The sequence below is a fragment of the Falco cherrug genome, chromosome 1 (assembly GCF_023634085.1).
Source record: "Falco cherrug isolate bFalChe1 chromosome 1, bFalChe1.pri, whole genome shotgun sequence".
NCBI classification, from domain to species: Eukaryota; Metazoa; Chordata; class Aves; order Falconiformes; family Falconidae; genus Falco; species Falco cherrug.
In genome coordinates this window covers 21,228,028-21,243,188 of record NC_073697.1, presented here as the reverse complement: position 1 = coordinate 21,243,188, position 15,161 = coordinate 21,228,028, and the positions used below count along the sequence as shown (strand labels likewise).

The 15,161-nt window shown below is 40.0% G+C and overlaps 1 protein-coding gene across 1 annotated transcript in view; it reads right to left on the bottom strand.

The window, feature by feature from the left end:
• Positions 1-15,161, bottom strand: part of PRSS12 (serine protease 12) — a 45,478-nt gene extending 30,317 nt beyond the window's left edge. Inside the window, exons 1-4 of the mRNA XM_055701036.1 lie at positions 14,728-15,161; positions 6,139-6,277; positions 3,835-4,013; positions 1,556-1,706 (exon numbers count right to left, since the gene is read on the bottom strand). Of these exons, the coding sequence (XP_055557011.1) occupies positions 1,556-1,706; positions 3,835-4,013; positions 6,139-6,277; positions 14,728-15,019 (761 nt within the window). The 5' untranslated portion in view covers positions 15,020-15,161. The remainder of the gene's footprint in view (positions 1-1,555; positions 1,707-3,834; positions 4,014-6,138; positions 6,278-14,727) is intronic.

The following is a 15,161-nucleotide window of genomic DNA, read 5'->3' as shown; positions in this document are numbered from 1 at the left end:
GCAATTTGTATCAAGCAAAAAGTATTTATGAAACCAAATAATAAAATAAATTATCATTATTTGTCACCTATTAATGGTAGATTCATACTCTGAAATTTTATAGGCATGCTTCAGAAACGTTGAAAGGATGTAGGAAGCTACTTACTGAGATACTTTACTTTTACAATTTATGGCATGTTTTCAAGTGGATTAACAGTATGCAAATTTAGATTATTTTTATTACTTCATAACTGGTCTGCTGCCACCGTAAGAAAAATTTCACTTTGCAGTAATGAGCACGTTTGTCAAGACATCTTGATGACTTGAGAAATTCTGTAAACGTCTAGACATATTTCAAAAAGGCTTAGCACCATCTTAATACAATTCATTTACTCCAAAAAACAAGTCAAATTAGAAGCATCTCAGAACTTCAGTTTTTGAACATTAAATATAAGTAATAAAATGCTTCAGTAAAATCCGTAAGGAGGAAGGTTAAGAGCATGATATGTGTCATTAGTATACAGAAATAAATGTAAAGCATAGCTTACTAACTCCCCAAACTTATTAATAGTGGCCCCATTCAAAAGCGGAATGGGGGCCACCATTAAAGCCACAAAGCTTGCTACCTGCAATGCCACTTCTTCTAATTCATCATAATCCCAGCAGGGTTGAACAGGCGAGTTCTGTTCCACTCTCCTCTGCACTTGCCTGCTTAGTTCCCATCCAGCCTGTCTCAGATGTATCCCTTCTTGGGATACATCTTAGAATCTTCTTCTGCATCTTGCACCTAGTTCTTTCTCCTTCAACTTATCTGTCTTTTTATCCCAATTGACCCCATCTCCTTCCTCTCTGATCTTGGAGTTCTCCTCTTTGCGTCCCACTTCTGCAGCATCTTTCCTGAAATACTAAATACTTATCTTCTGTATGGTATCAAAATCACCCCTGGCTGCTCAGGAGAGCAAGAAAATCCTGTTCTGCAGCTCGTGACTGTATTACAGACCATGCCTAGTTCAGACACAATCACTGACAAGCTTATCTGTCAAAACTTCAAACAGATCTCTGCTCAGTATATGCAGACTGATAAACTTCAGAGATTTGTGACTTAAATAAATCTTGAGAGATTCTCACAGACATGCCAAAAAACATATCCTTTCTGACAAAGCAGTGCTCTTACTCCAAAGCAAGGAGGCCATTAGACTCCAGTAAAATGGATGTAAGGATTTTAACACTCAAAGCAACTTCCTTTTCTTTACCTACAGTTTTTGATTGGAACTTTACTGAAATCATAGTGTTTTCACTAAAAAGCCAGCATTTATTCTGAGACACATCCTCTGTCTGTCCTACAGCCAAAATTGCCCCTATCATATGACACTGAAAACTGGATCCTAGTAGTTAAAGTTCCGGGGATTTGAAAGTAATGGCACTGTACCTGAACCTTCTAGAAATAAACTTAATTACTGCTTCAAAGTATTAATGTTATTTTAAAGGAGCATCTTTTGACAACTCCAAGCTATATATCTATCTATCTAACTCTCCTGCTTTGCTGGTGGAGTAGAAAGTATGTAGGAGAACAAACCCAAGGCCAAGCTGCCGACAGACAACTTCAGCATCTGCATCGTCCCACTGATCATCGCAGACAGTGCCCCACTGGCCAGCATGGTAGACTTCTACTCTTCCTTCGTGAGCGTTGGTCCCACCAGCCAGACGGATTGGAGTAAAGACAGGGGCTGTGATCAAACACAGAATATAGGAAAAGGTCACTTCTTTCCCAGAATATTACCCTCATACTAAAGAAAAAAGGTGGGATAATGCTTCCTCTGACAGCAAGAGCCACACTTTATTTTTTCTACTTAGATGGAAAACATTAAATTAAACTTGTTAGAAATTAGTTTTCCTAAGCTCCACTCTCAGTAGCTGAAGAATACTATGCAGAGAAGTAATCCTACTGATCTTGAGTTTCTTAAGTGTTAGAGCATTCACAGATACTTAGGGCAGTAAGGCCAAATCCTACAATGTCAGTAGAGCTGCTTTTCTACAAGTAAAATTGGCTCTGTATAGGCTTGGTCCCAGAGGGTAAAATGTGAAGTAAAAGGCAAAAATTCTTTCATTGCCACAGAAGGAGAAATTCATCCTCCTGTTTTCTCATTCCTTTGGTAATTCCAGTCAGAGCAGTGAAATGTCATTGACTGTGGAGTCTCACTTAAACTGTGCAAGTATTACTCCCTTCCTGCTTCTGAGATACAGTTTGCTTTTTAGTCTGTTCAAATCATTTACCCTTTTCTGGTCCAGCAAGAAATTGTCTTGAAAGCGTCACTTCTGCATAAAGCGATAATAATGGAAACAGCTTAAAACCATATAAAAAAATTGCTCTAGTATTTAAAAAGGTAATTTTAAAGTTTCACCATATCTAACATCTGAATTATTTAAAAAGTGATTAATGTTTGCGTAGGCCTTCCAACAAATTAATGCTACTATTTCATCTATCTATTGGTTTAACAAAAGAAAATTAAGAGTATTTCTCCAATTTCATCTTACTGTTTCACTGGTATGAAGCCTTTTTTTTGGTAATTACTTAAAAAGCTAGATGCAGTAGAACCTGCAAAACATGAAAGCTTCATCTAGTCTGCTGAAACTCAGGATCATTTTAATTCAGTTCAGATATCCTAAATTCTAAATTACAGGTAAACTTCCTTTCAGCATTATTGAAACAGACAACAGTCCTTTAACAAATTTATCTAAGCCAAACAGAGTTTTCTGGCTAAAATGTCCATAAACAGAAGGAAAACCTTATGATCTAAAAGTAAAAATTTGCAAATTTATAGTTTTCAGTTTCTTTAGACAAAACTATTTCTCTTGCTTTGGTCCTTCAACTTGTCTCCTAGCTTAAAAAGATTCTCCCTTTCCTCTACGTTATAGTTTTCTAAACTAAGACCAAAATTATTTTGTAAAAGTAATTTATCAAAATATTCCTCATGAATAGTCGAGCTTTAGGATGCATCAGCTTTTGGATAGGAACATAAGTAGGAGAGGAAAAGCAGCACAGAACTGGCTGCAGCCGTATATATTTTGCTTACAACTGAAGAGATTGCCATTGCCTCAGCACTGCCAGCCTAGCCTTCCTCAAGGTCAGCAATGTCTTAAATCTGATGGCGTAATTGCCTGTTTAGTTGCTGGTTAGCACGTTGATTAAAAGAATCTGAAATATCTTAAAAATATGAATAATACTTTCTTTCCTAACAATATTGTTTTGACTTGTGTGAGTGATATGTGATGTAGCAATATTCAGCTAGCAAGACTTGGACCTGCTTTAAATGTACACAGAACAGGACAAAAACTTCACAGTTTCTTGTGTGATATCATCCCTGTTCACAGTAAGGAATGTCATCCCAACACTTTTGTACCAAAGGAGAAGGCATAGCCTGTTTCTGAAATTGCTGCTCTTCCCCATTGTTCAAGAAAAGCTAACAAATTAACATGTAGCATATGTACCTACCAAAGACAATGTCTGAGTAAAATAAATATGTAAAGGGGGGGGAGGAGATCTTTTTAAAAAAAATGTAGGGGGAAACAATCCTGCTTTTATAGCCAGAGTCTTGCTGCTTCACCCTTTCTCACAGCCTACATCTCAAAGCTACAATTTGCTTGTTGAATATGGAAAGGTAACAAGTGGTTCAGCTAGTTGCTGCTTGCACAGCGTAGAGAGATTTGAAGCAGTTAATGATGCGATGATTCAATCTGTTTAATTTCCTGTTCCAAGAAATCTTAATACTTTCTCTAATTTAATAATGAGTAATTATTACTACTTCTATTTGAATAAGGTAAGGAGTTAACCAAACCATATGTGTTTTTTTTTACCCAGGGAAGAGCTACATGTGACGGCAGCTGCCATTTTTTGAGGACATGTTCCATCCTGCCAGATGTCTTTTTCACATAACAGTATATTTTCTTCATCACCACGACAACGCACTTCACTCCAGTAAACAGGAATAAGGCCCAGTCCAGAAAATGGTATGTGCTTTGCTGTACCTTTTTCACTGTAAGAAGAATAATCAGGATAGGATGTTAGAGTGGGAGGAGGGGAAGTGGAACATTTTCTCATCTATAAATCTTGGAGTAGAGAAGAAAGGGCTTTCTTCAGCAGTGTAAATTCATCACATTTTCATACAGTTCAGCATTGTATTCTGTACAAAGAAAAGTAACAGATGTGACCCAGTTCTCACCATTATGTTGTGGGATGTTTTAGTACAACGGCCTGGGTTGCTGCTGGGCCAGCTACTTTCCTATTCTCCCAGTTCTTAACTACAAAAATCAACACAAAGCCTACAGTCCATAGGTGAATCTATAGTACTGTCCCACTGCAGTTACACTTTTAGGTGAGGTAATGCTAACATACCTTCCCTTATCCTCTCCTTTGCTCCATTAAAACATACCTGTGCTCTGCCCATACACATCATATAATATGGTTGTTACCATGGAACAGTGAAACCACCTCATACTCTGTTAGATCAGGTGCATGGCCATTATTCTCTACTCAGCCTTTCCCATCCATTCAGAACATTTATAAATAGCTTCCTTTCCTTCCCTGACTGAATCTACAGTGACAGTTATTGAGCCATCTTCTCTTCTGTATAATGCCCAACAAAATTAAATTCAAAACAAAGTCCAAATACTGTAAAATCAAAGGAGCAGATAGGTGGAGGCACCTGAAAAGCACCAGTAATACCTAGTGAGTTCACCTTGTGGTATACAGATCCAGACGTCTGCCACTCACGGTAACAGAAACTTTCAACTACTGTTTGCTTGGGGCTTTTTGGCCTGGATTCAGATTTAAGCCATTTCTGTTGGAAAGACCAAACCACTCATCCATACCACTGAACTACTTTTAGCAGTCTTGTTCAACTGAAATGCTTAGGGTACGGAAGGCAGAAAGAACTTATGTGAAAATGAGGAAAGGAGACATTGTACAGAGACAGCTGAAGCCATAAACAAAATCACAGCCTCCAGATGGCTGAACTTTTATCTCATCTAATCCTCATATTTTTATAAGTTGGCATGGTGTGTCCAGATTAGTACTGAACATTATAAAACAGCTTAGATTTAGTTCTGGCTAGCAGTCTTAAAAAGTGGAATAATCATTAGGAATGTCACAGTGCAAGTATGCTATAAAAGCCCCTTACTGCTTGTAGCAAACAAAATCACTACTTTGGCATATGACTGAAGGAAATATTAGAAAGGCAATAAAACTAGCAATACTTCGTGGTTTACTGAGAAAGTGCAAACTGCATGAGGTGCTAAGGGGGGACAGTCAAGTAATTTGGTTGCTAGCTTGAACAGCATTGATTTTGTAGAAGCTAAAATGAAATTATATTACAGGGTCCTGTTGATTAAGTCCATTCTGACAGCATTGCAAAGTCATAGTCAATGAGGACAATGCAGGGACTTTCAACCTGTCCAGTATTACTATAACTCTGTAAAATGTTGCTGTGAGAATGTCTCAGTTTGGGTTATCAACGTGCAACTCTGAAAGTAAACCACACAGATTATCTAGCTAGATGAAGATGTGCACAACAAAAACACATTTTCCAAAAACCTGGGATGAGTCCCAGATGGTTTTTGCCAGGATAGAATGGATGATTCTAACCCCATGCTTCATAGAACCAGGTATTTTCTTATGATTAGGAGCCCATGTGGAGACTAATTCTGGCCACATTTATGTTTTTATAGAATCAGTAACCTCACTGGATCTGTTCTTAATTGACACTTCTGTAAGTGAGATCAGGATCAGACCTCATATTTCTGCCCTTATGAACATCTCCCAGATGTCTAATAAAGCAGTTCTTGTTTTGCCCTAAGCTTTTCTGAGCTGTTCACACTTTTCACTTTGAGAGCAAAGCATCTAGCCTGGTCTGCTCCTCTCCGGATCCCATACGCAGCTTTCAAATGAAACACTGATTCTCACAGCAACCTCTTTGAAGCACAACACAACTGAAGGAAGCGAAAGATTCTGGGAAGAACAGCTTCAGCATTCAACAACTTTCAAATAGAAAAAAACAATCATCAAACACAAAAAGCCCTCAGGATTTGCAAGATAGATTATCCTTTATATGGAAACATCATTAAAAATAAGTTGACTTGATTTTTACTTAGACTGAAACTTACCCAAGTGCAAGCTGTCGACATACAACTGTTGCATCATTATTGTCCCAATGGCTCCCACAGATTGTTCCCCAGATTCCATTCAAATAAACCTCCACTGTACCTTCAAACTCGTTCTTGCCACCCTGCAGTCTCACTGACCCTAGTTAAAAAAAATTAAAAAATTAAGCCTCTAAGACATTCCATTGCTCAATTAATCTATCCCACAGAAAAGACTCCAAACTCATTTTCCCTCTGCAGAGAGACTTCCTGTTCCATGTATTTTCCACATCCATCTTTGTGCTCTTTGGGTGAGCTGCTTCTCAGAAGCATTCTGGCACATCTTAACATTCTTATACAGTGACACACAAAAGGAGGTAACCATATTTTTTACATGAAGAAAACATTTAGCTTCTTATACTGAGATTACATCACATTTATAATCCTTCTGATGCTACAACTTAAAGAGCTAACAAAGAAAAAGTATGTATAGACTACACATAATTATTTAAATGTGGTTACCCAAATGAGCAAAAAGTGTGTATATGTATATATATATATATATATATATATATATGAGTTTCTATACTTTTATCTTCCACGTAATTCCATCCAATTTAAGGGAATCACAAAAGAACCACATAGATTGCATAGCTTTTGCTCTTACCCATGTAAATTCATGCATGTCGTGGATGTCAGCAGTTTATTTTAGCCAAAGAATGCATTTGTTCATATTCATTCTCAGACAGGAAAACATTGGATGTAGTTCTGTTAATTCATGAGAGGTCTTTAACAAATTCTCAGACAAAACAACCTAAAAACATGAGGAATGGTCTAAAAGAACTGAAAAAAAATAAGTCTGCTTCTTGAGAGCGACAGAACACAGAAGTTCAAGAAAATTAACAGATTTTGCATTTTTTATTTCAGTAGTTTTACTTGAGATGCCAGATGCATCTGCTGTTGAAGGTGGCCAAGTGCCATAGGTAATGGTGGGGAAGAAGATGGTCATAGGTATAACCCTACAGAAGCAGAACAAAGAGTCGTAACAGAGCAGTAATTTAACGAGAAATTATACATTTCTGTTAAATTATCAGACATAGCCTAATTGTGTGCATTACTATTGCCTGAAATCTCTGTTAATCCATCCACCTCTCTTCTGTGATCTACTTAAAAATCAGAAGCTACAACATCATCCAGTTTGCAGGGGGGTTAGCAACGGGAGGAAACAGTCGATGTTTGTGCCTGCATTTCATTGTGTATGTGTTAATAGCAATAATAGGTAGATCCACTTTTTCTCCTCAGCTTTCACTCAGATTGTGTCCCAGTTTTAATTTATTTCTGTATATTTTATAAAACCACAAAGCCAAATGACTGCCAAATAACTGGAGGAATTAATTAACCTCAAACTTGGTTTTGTGTGTTCCTTTTTGCCTCCTATTTACTTTCTCAGCAGTAACTCACTGTTCAGTAAATTACAAACAAAATATATTCATCTCATGTTACAGAGTGAGCTATCATTCCAAGTAGAGGATTATTAATGGGTTAATTATAACAATACTGTAGACATGTTGCACATTGTTTATCTGTCTTTTGCTCTCTGCTTTTTTCTGTCACATACAGATAGAGTCTGGAATTCTGTTTATTTTTGCTCTTCACCAGACTTTTGTATAGACTATTATTTTCACTTGAAACTTCAACTGCAGTCATAGCAAAGTGATTCCTGGCATGCCAGAAAGCAATTTTGAAGATGTCATTTCCAAAAATAAGTTTATTTTTGTACATGATTGCTTACAGTCCTGCATGACACCTACTGAAACGAATACAGTGTTTCCTGAGTATACATTACACAATATTTCTATTCAAATACGTGAATAAGGGAGTATTTAAATAATAAAATTGTCTTCTAATGTCTCCTTGGCAAAATTTGGCTCACTCCACAGAATTCCCAATGGCAACAGTGTAAGAATTTATTCACGTACACAGAGCAAAAGATAGCACAAGAGATAACTTCTGCATCTCAGAAACTCTTTTCCCAACAGTTAAAATTAAAAATGAAAGAATTCTGAAATCCTTTGCATCTGTACTAGAAGCCTCAAGAAAGAAGTTTGAAAAGCACAGAGTTCTCACTGTGAACACATACCATTAAACCAACAAAACAGCCTTTCCCTTGCCACCCACTCCCCTAAAGAACCCCAGGTGACATCTGGTCCCTGGTGAAGTGGGAAGACACACTACTAGTATCAGCTGGTAAGGAAGGGAGAATGACTGGTGGGGACAGTGCCCTATTTTCATGTGCCTGTGGGAAAAGACATAGATGAAAACAATAAATTATGGATTTTTAAAAAATTATCTAACAAAATATTTTGGTTTGCTTTTTTCCTGTAGGCTTACAGCTGCATATAGGGACACCAATGTTTTATGAAGAGTAGTAGCATTCATAACAGACCTCTGTTCATCTCACAAGAAAAGAATGATGAAGAGCTAGCTTCTATCATATAGAAGAGAAAACACACAACATAATTCTTAAAGGTAATTGTGCAAAGAATTTAAAATATTGGTTTTTACCTGATAAGTTAATCTAGAAAGAAATAAAGAGAAAGCCTATTTTTTACATGTAACTAATATTAAACTTTCTATTATGCCTGCTGTTTCATAGAGTTAACCATGTATATGGCATAATAATTCCAACATGCTGGTTGCATTGACTGACTATATCTGCAGCTATGATTAACATAAACCATCTGTCAGTATTCTCAAGCAAAAGAATAAGTAAACCCATTTTTTTTAAAGAAAAGTCAGAACTGAAAGCCCTCTGAAAGGTTAATATGTCTAATGTATTTTTCTGAGTCCAGTCTAAGTGTTTCTAGCTCTTCATTTCAGCACTGTATCCAACAAGAGTAAAATGATACAGTATTTTTGGTTTCATATGCACTTTGAAGTATGTATCAACCTATATCATATGACAAGTCATAATTATGTAGCAAACAAATCAAAGAGCACATTAATGAGAAAATGATTTCTCTGTTTTTTACTCCAAATGTTGAAGTATTCAGAGCTCTGGTAGTTATTTTACTGGATCAAGAGATACATTAGTTACAGTAACATAGATACATCATTAAACATAACAGAACTTTAAAATACAGACTGTCATTTCAGTAGCTTATTTTTTCTTTTTAATAGATAAAACTCTTCATAATGAAACACATCTGTTTCATGTGTAAATTGATTATAGGGAATTGCAAGATGACCAACATTAGATGCCATCATGTATGTTTATGCTGTATTACCAAGTATCTATGTATTACTCATGATTCAATCTTTGTTATTAAAAAGGTGTTAGTATCTTAATTGCAAGATAATCAGTGTTTGCATTGTTAAAATGACCAGGAAACACTTTTTCACTTCATAAGCAGAAAGAAAACTAATAATTAGCATGATTAAAAGGATACTGGCTAATATAGGTCTTCTACTGTTATATTTCAACACCTCAGGCCCTTACTGCACCTCAACAGGGATGCCCAAGGTGCTCTTCTGTGCTCTCCCTAGGGCAAGAAGCTCTAGAGAAGACTATCTGAATTACTTCTTTGAAAGCAGGTCTGGCTTAAGTGTATGCATTGGAGGCTGTAGGCTTCTGGAGTCGTAGATATGGTAGCATCTCAATTTTTTAAGCTATGAACTTTTAGCTCTTTTAGTTGCTGAAGAAAACTGAACATGGGAGTAGGGCTAATGCAGTAATATCTACTCTGGCTTTACACAACACTGAGAAACTCACACTCTCTCCCCTCTCCGCCAACTCAGTACAGTGTCAAGCCTCTGCTTAAAGTGCTTCTCAAAACTTGGCTGCCTCAACAGCAGAGAACATGAGTACAGGGATCCTGCCCATGGCTCTCAATGCCCCCTGCAGCACTGGTTAAGAAGAGAAAGGATGAGGAGAGGTGAACTGACCCCACAAGAATTAAACAAGGGCACAGGACCACAAAGCAGGACTACTATGCAGCTCTAGGACACATACTGTGGTCTTACAATGGACTTAATTCAGCCCTATATTGAAGAATACAAATCCGCTGTCTTGACAGAAACTCATTTATATACACTCAAAGAATATGTATGCATTTCTTACAATTATGTTCTAGCCAAGGTTACTGACGGTCAGTTCATGTTGTTTACATACAGTCTGGTAATCTTAGTTGCTCTGGTATCTGCCCAAGTCAGAGTCTTTCCCATCTGCTATCCCTGTTTAAAAGAGATTAAGTTATACTTGCAAATGCAAGGAAGTAAGGGTATCCAGTGGGTGCTGCTGAGACTTGCTCTGCAACACCTGCCATATAGGCTTAAGATGAGACACACAGGAAAAAAAGGGAGAGGAAAATGCCTCAGCCGACTTTTAATTAACTCCAAAAAGCTGAAGAGCTTCAAAGGAATTGTGCTGTTGTGCTTGGCCTCTTTTCCTATACCATTCTTACATCCTGAGATGCTGAGTAACTTAAAACCCTGTTTTATTTTCTACATTTCACTGAGAACAAGTATTGTTACAGTGTGTGGCTGAATGGCAAATACAATGGGAATCACTTCCACTTCTGCTGCACGTGTAAGTGCTGCAGCAGTAGGGTTTATGGTGTTGCTAAAGGCGTGTCAGTAGCTGCTTCAGAAACACCTGTGTCCAAAGCTTTGTAATTTGGTTGTGAATGTAGATTTGGAAAAGAGAGATCAGAAGTAGAAGTTGCCTGTGCCTTTCACCCTGGTGCTGGGTGCTCTGAAGTTGCTGATTAAAAGCAAAGCAAAAGTAGTACTTTACATGTTGGAAATCTGTAAACACAAGTATTTTTATTTCTGCATTCATTTCCAAGGTGCTTCAATATGGGATAGCGCCACGGAAAGACCCTGCACTGACAATTTATCTCTGCAGCCTTGGAGTCAATTAGGTAAGTCCAAATTGACATAACGTGTGAGGGTCTCCCATTGATATTTTTAGTATGTCCCATGTAACTGCATTATCACTCAGTATTTCAGAACACTAGTGGATGGTTCATAATACATACACAAGAGTGTGTCTCAGTTTCAGAATGAAATTAATTGATCAACTTGCATGAGGCCCTTATAAAAAGCTACCTGTAGTATAGGTCAAATCTAACACCGGTTCAAATAAATGGAAACTTTTCTTCCAGGCTAAAATCAAAGAAATGAATCCTGTTGACTTCAGCAAAACTATGGGTGGTGCTCGCTGTGATCAATAAATGCTGTTGTCCATAACTTTGCTGAGGACTGCTCTTAGTCTAAAATGATAATTATTTTCCCCTGATACTTTAACCTTGAAAAAAGGGTGCATCCATCAAAACTTTTTAAGAACTATCTTGAGAAGTTTAACAGATAGAAGTGTAGCATACTCAAGGATCTTTATATGAGAAGTTTCATAAATATTGTATATATTGAGTGTGTAATGTGCTGAATTGGTTCCTCTGCAGCAGTGAGATTGACCATGTCAACGATCAATGGTTTAAGGCTCTGAAAAAATAAACAACTGAGATGTTAGGAATGTAACAGGCTCTAAAGGACTGCAGTTGTCTTATGAGGTACATAGCTGTAGAAACTGAGGGGTCTCACGCTGTGCAGATGTAGTAAGAATGGTTCCAGAAGAACTGCTTCTTACAAGGAAAATCTGGGCATTCATGTTTAATTTTTTCATCGTATTTTTTTGTTAACCCTATGCTATTAACAAAAAAAACCCAAACCCAAAAGACTTGCTGTCAACTGCCTGGACTGTAGTTAAGTAGGGAGAATAATCTAGTGTTTAGATTACGAGCCTGAGGCTTGATTCTTCTCTCTCAAGATTTTAGTGAAGCATTGTTCCATTGGAATTAGTGGAAGTACCCTGTGATAAAAGCAATTTAAATGGAAAGACTCCATAATCTGGCCATTCTGGAGACGTGTATTTATTTCCAGTTCTGCCACTGATGGGTAGTGTGAGCTCTGGCAAAGACACTTAGCCTCTCTTGTATTGTTTCCCTTTGGTAAAATACAGAAAAATAGTTAACCCACTTCACTAAAAGAGCTTTAAATTGGATATGTAACAACACAGCATGAGAATACTGCAACTACATGCCACAATAACTTTGTGTGGCAGCAGTTGCTTCTAGGTACTGAGGCAGGCCTCATTTTTGAAGCGTGAGTACATTACAGGTAAGTTATTACTAGCAATAACTAAAATACTACATTCTGCTGGACTTACACTGGCTCTGTATACAGAGTACTCGTACTCATTTGTTTTTCTCTATGATTTCCTTGGTTAATCATGATAATTTAGATATATTTGTGTTTGGCGTACTTGCTTTCAAGGCATGAATAAATAATAATACCCAAATGTCTCTCATTTTAGGAGGAGGGAAATGAAACACCAAAATCTAGTATTATAAACCTGATTTTAGACTGGTACTGCATAGTATAACTGCAAAGATGCGCCTTTTTTTTGGTTTAAATTCTTATCATTAATGTTTAAATATAAAGCAGTTTAATATATACACGTGCACAAAGTTTAGCCAATTAACATTGCAGGTAGGTCTTAATATTTAAACTGGAAAAGCCAGGAGATTTACAGTTAAGGCTCTGAACATGGTATTGTATATAGTTATTGCAGGTGCCTAACAATGGAATATGGGCTTCCTTAGCACATGTACTAAAGCAACAGATGCAGACAGATTCTCTCTGAACAATCTGTCCTTCTTTAGCTATAAACTGCATCATAACATTGCTTCACTTGCATTTCTTTGCTTCTTGTAAGAAAGGAACATACTTCAGGATGAATGTTACAGTAATGGTTATTTCTGGGCAAATGGCTAGATTTATTTCCATGTTGTACCTTAAGCCGTCTCACACTCTTAATTCTTTCACACCCCCTCCACGAAGGCGTTTGGACAGATGCTTGCCCTGTTGATGTCACTGGGAGTTTTCCACTGAGGCCAACAGAAGCAGATGACCTTTCAGTTAGAAAGTATTGGCTATTGTTCAGTAGCTATGTCCTCCTTAACAGGGGACAACCTGGATTTCCTTTTTCTGGGGGAAAAAAGCAGCCTCCTGAAAGACAGCGAAATCCAAACCATGCAGTATTTTTGGTGGGTTTTTTACTTAAACCACATCTGTGCTGAACATACAGGGGATTCTGGAATTTAGTTAGGGCAAGACTGGGTTCTCAGCAGTAAAATGCTGTGTTCTTTTTTTCTGTACCATATAGAGCAAATCTTTACAAAGTATTTTGGGAACCAGACTGAAGAATTCTGAAAAAAGCTATAGATGTGATGGGCTAAATCAAAGAAGCAACTGTGGGAACCTTTCTCAAACTGAGACCAGTTAAAGGGCGTCAAGTATTTTGGATTTATTTTTTATTTTCATCTGCGTCTAGTTATCTCTTTTCTCCCCTGTGGCATCAGCTGCCTGGTATTCTTTCCCAGGAAACATCTGTGATGCATAACATCATTCTATCTTCTTGAAGGAGTACAATGCTTGACTTGGAACACAGCTCTGGAAGCTGTATTTTTTTTAATGCATAAATGATCAATATGGACCTTGGTGCCACCACATGCTCTATACATATTTTATAGCAATATGTATAATAATCACATTCTTCAAGTTATCTTTTTTTTACACACGTTCTAGGGCTACTGTTGGAAGAGAAAGGTAACAACCCTCTTCAGAGATCTGAAAGTAAATTTAAAAACACACCAACACAAAACCAACTTCCACAAGAACAAAATTAATAATAATGTTCAACTTCCTTGCTGACTGTGCGATACTACAAAATATGTAAAAAGAAGGGCACCAAAGAAGGGAATTTTTATTGTCCTTGCAAGAATTATGCTCGTTCATTTTTAGTATAGATAGAGATTGGCCATAATTCTTATTTAGGTGGGAGATAACACCAGAGCGATGCAGGAGAAAACGTGAAGTCACTCCAAACCAGGCTGTGCAGAAATATATTTAATGCTGATACTGATGAACTGTAAAGCTGATCAGCTGCGCCAGGGCTGAATGCTGAAATTGCTGTTCAGTCCTTGCGCGCTGAAAACTTCCAGTGAAGTCACTGGGAGTTTGGCTGGGAATGGGGGGAGGCACAGCTCCCCGGCTGGCTCCACAGCTGGCCTGCAGCACCCGCGCCGCCTCGCACACCCCCTGATCCCGCCGCGATGGGGGGGGGAGGAAGAACGAGGTATGTGAGAGCAGTTCGCGGTTAGAGCCAGGCATCCTTTGGCATTCCTCCTGCAGAGCAAGCGCTTCCCAGAGCGGCGCGCCCGGTTAGAAGGGGGATGCCAGCCTTGCCCGCAGCCTGCCCGAGCACTCGCGGCGCGGCTCCGTAACGCCGCTCCCCCGGTGTTACACAGCGTCGGAACCGGGCCGGGCGGGACCCAGGTCCTGCCAGTGCAGCTGCTGATGCCAAGCGCCACCCCTCTCCTCTCAGGAAAGGTGTTGCGGCCGCTGGGCAGCGGGTGGCCGTGCCCCGTCCCCTGTCGCCGCCGCCCGGCTGGGGCTGCCGCCCCGCCGCGTCCCCCGTCCCCCTGCCCCGCCGCGTCCCGCCGCCCCGGGCTCGCCCCCTCCGCGGCCGCCCGGCGCTCCCGCCCCGCTCACCTCGTCCGCAGTCGGCGCGGCCCCGCTCCGCCCGGCCCCGGCCACCCCCGGGCCGCCCCCCGCCGCCGCCGGGCAGGGCGCAGGAGCTGCGGCGGCCCCGCCGCGGGAGGGCGGCCGGCGGCGGGCAGGGGCACTGGGCCGCGGCGAAGCCCCCGGCGGGGGGTGGCGGCGGGCCGGGGGCGGGGGCCTGCGGGTGGCGGGCAGCCGGGAGGCTGGCGGGGAGATGCCCCAGCCCGCGGGCTGCGGGGAGCGTCCCTAGCACCAGCGCCACCACGAAGCCGGCGAATGTCATGGTGCCAGTCCCGCCGGCTTGGGTCCATCTCCCCCTCGCACCGCGCCCGGGATGCGAGGGGGGGAGGCGGGGCCGCGGCGTCCCGCTAATCCCCCCCGCCGCACACCCCGGCCGCCCTCCCCCCCCGCTCCCCGGCCTGCGG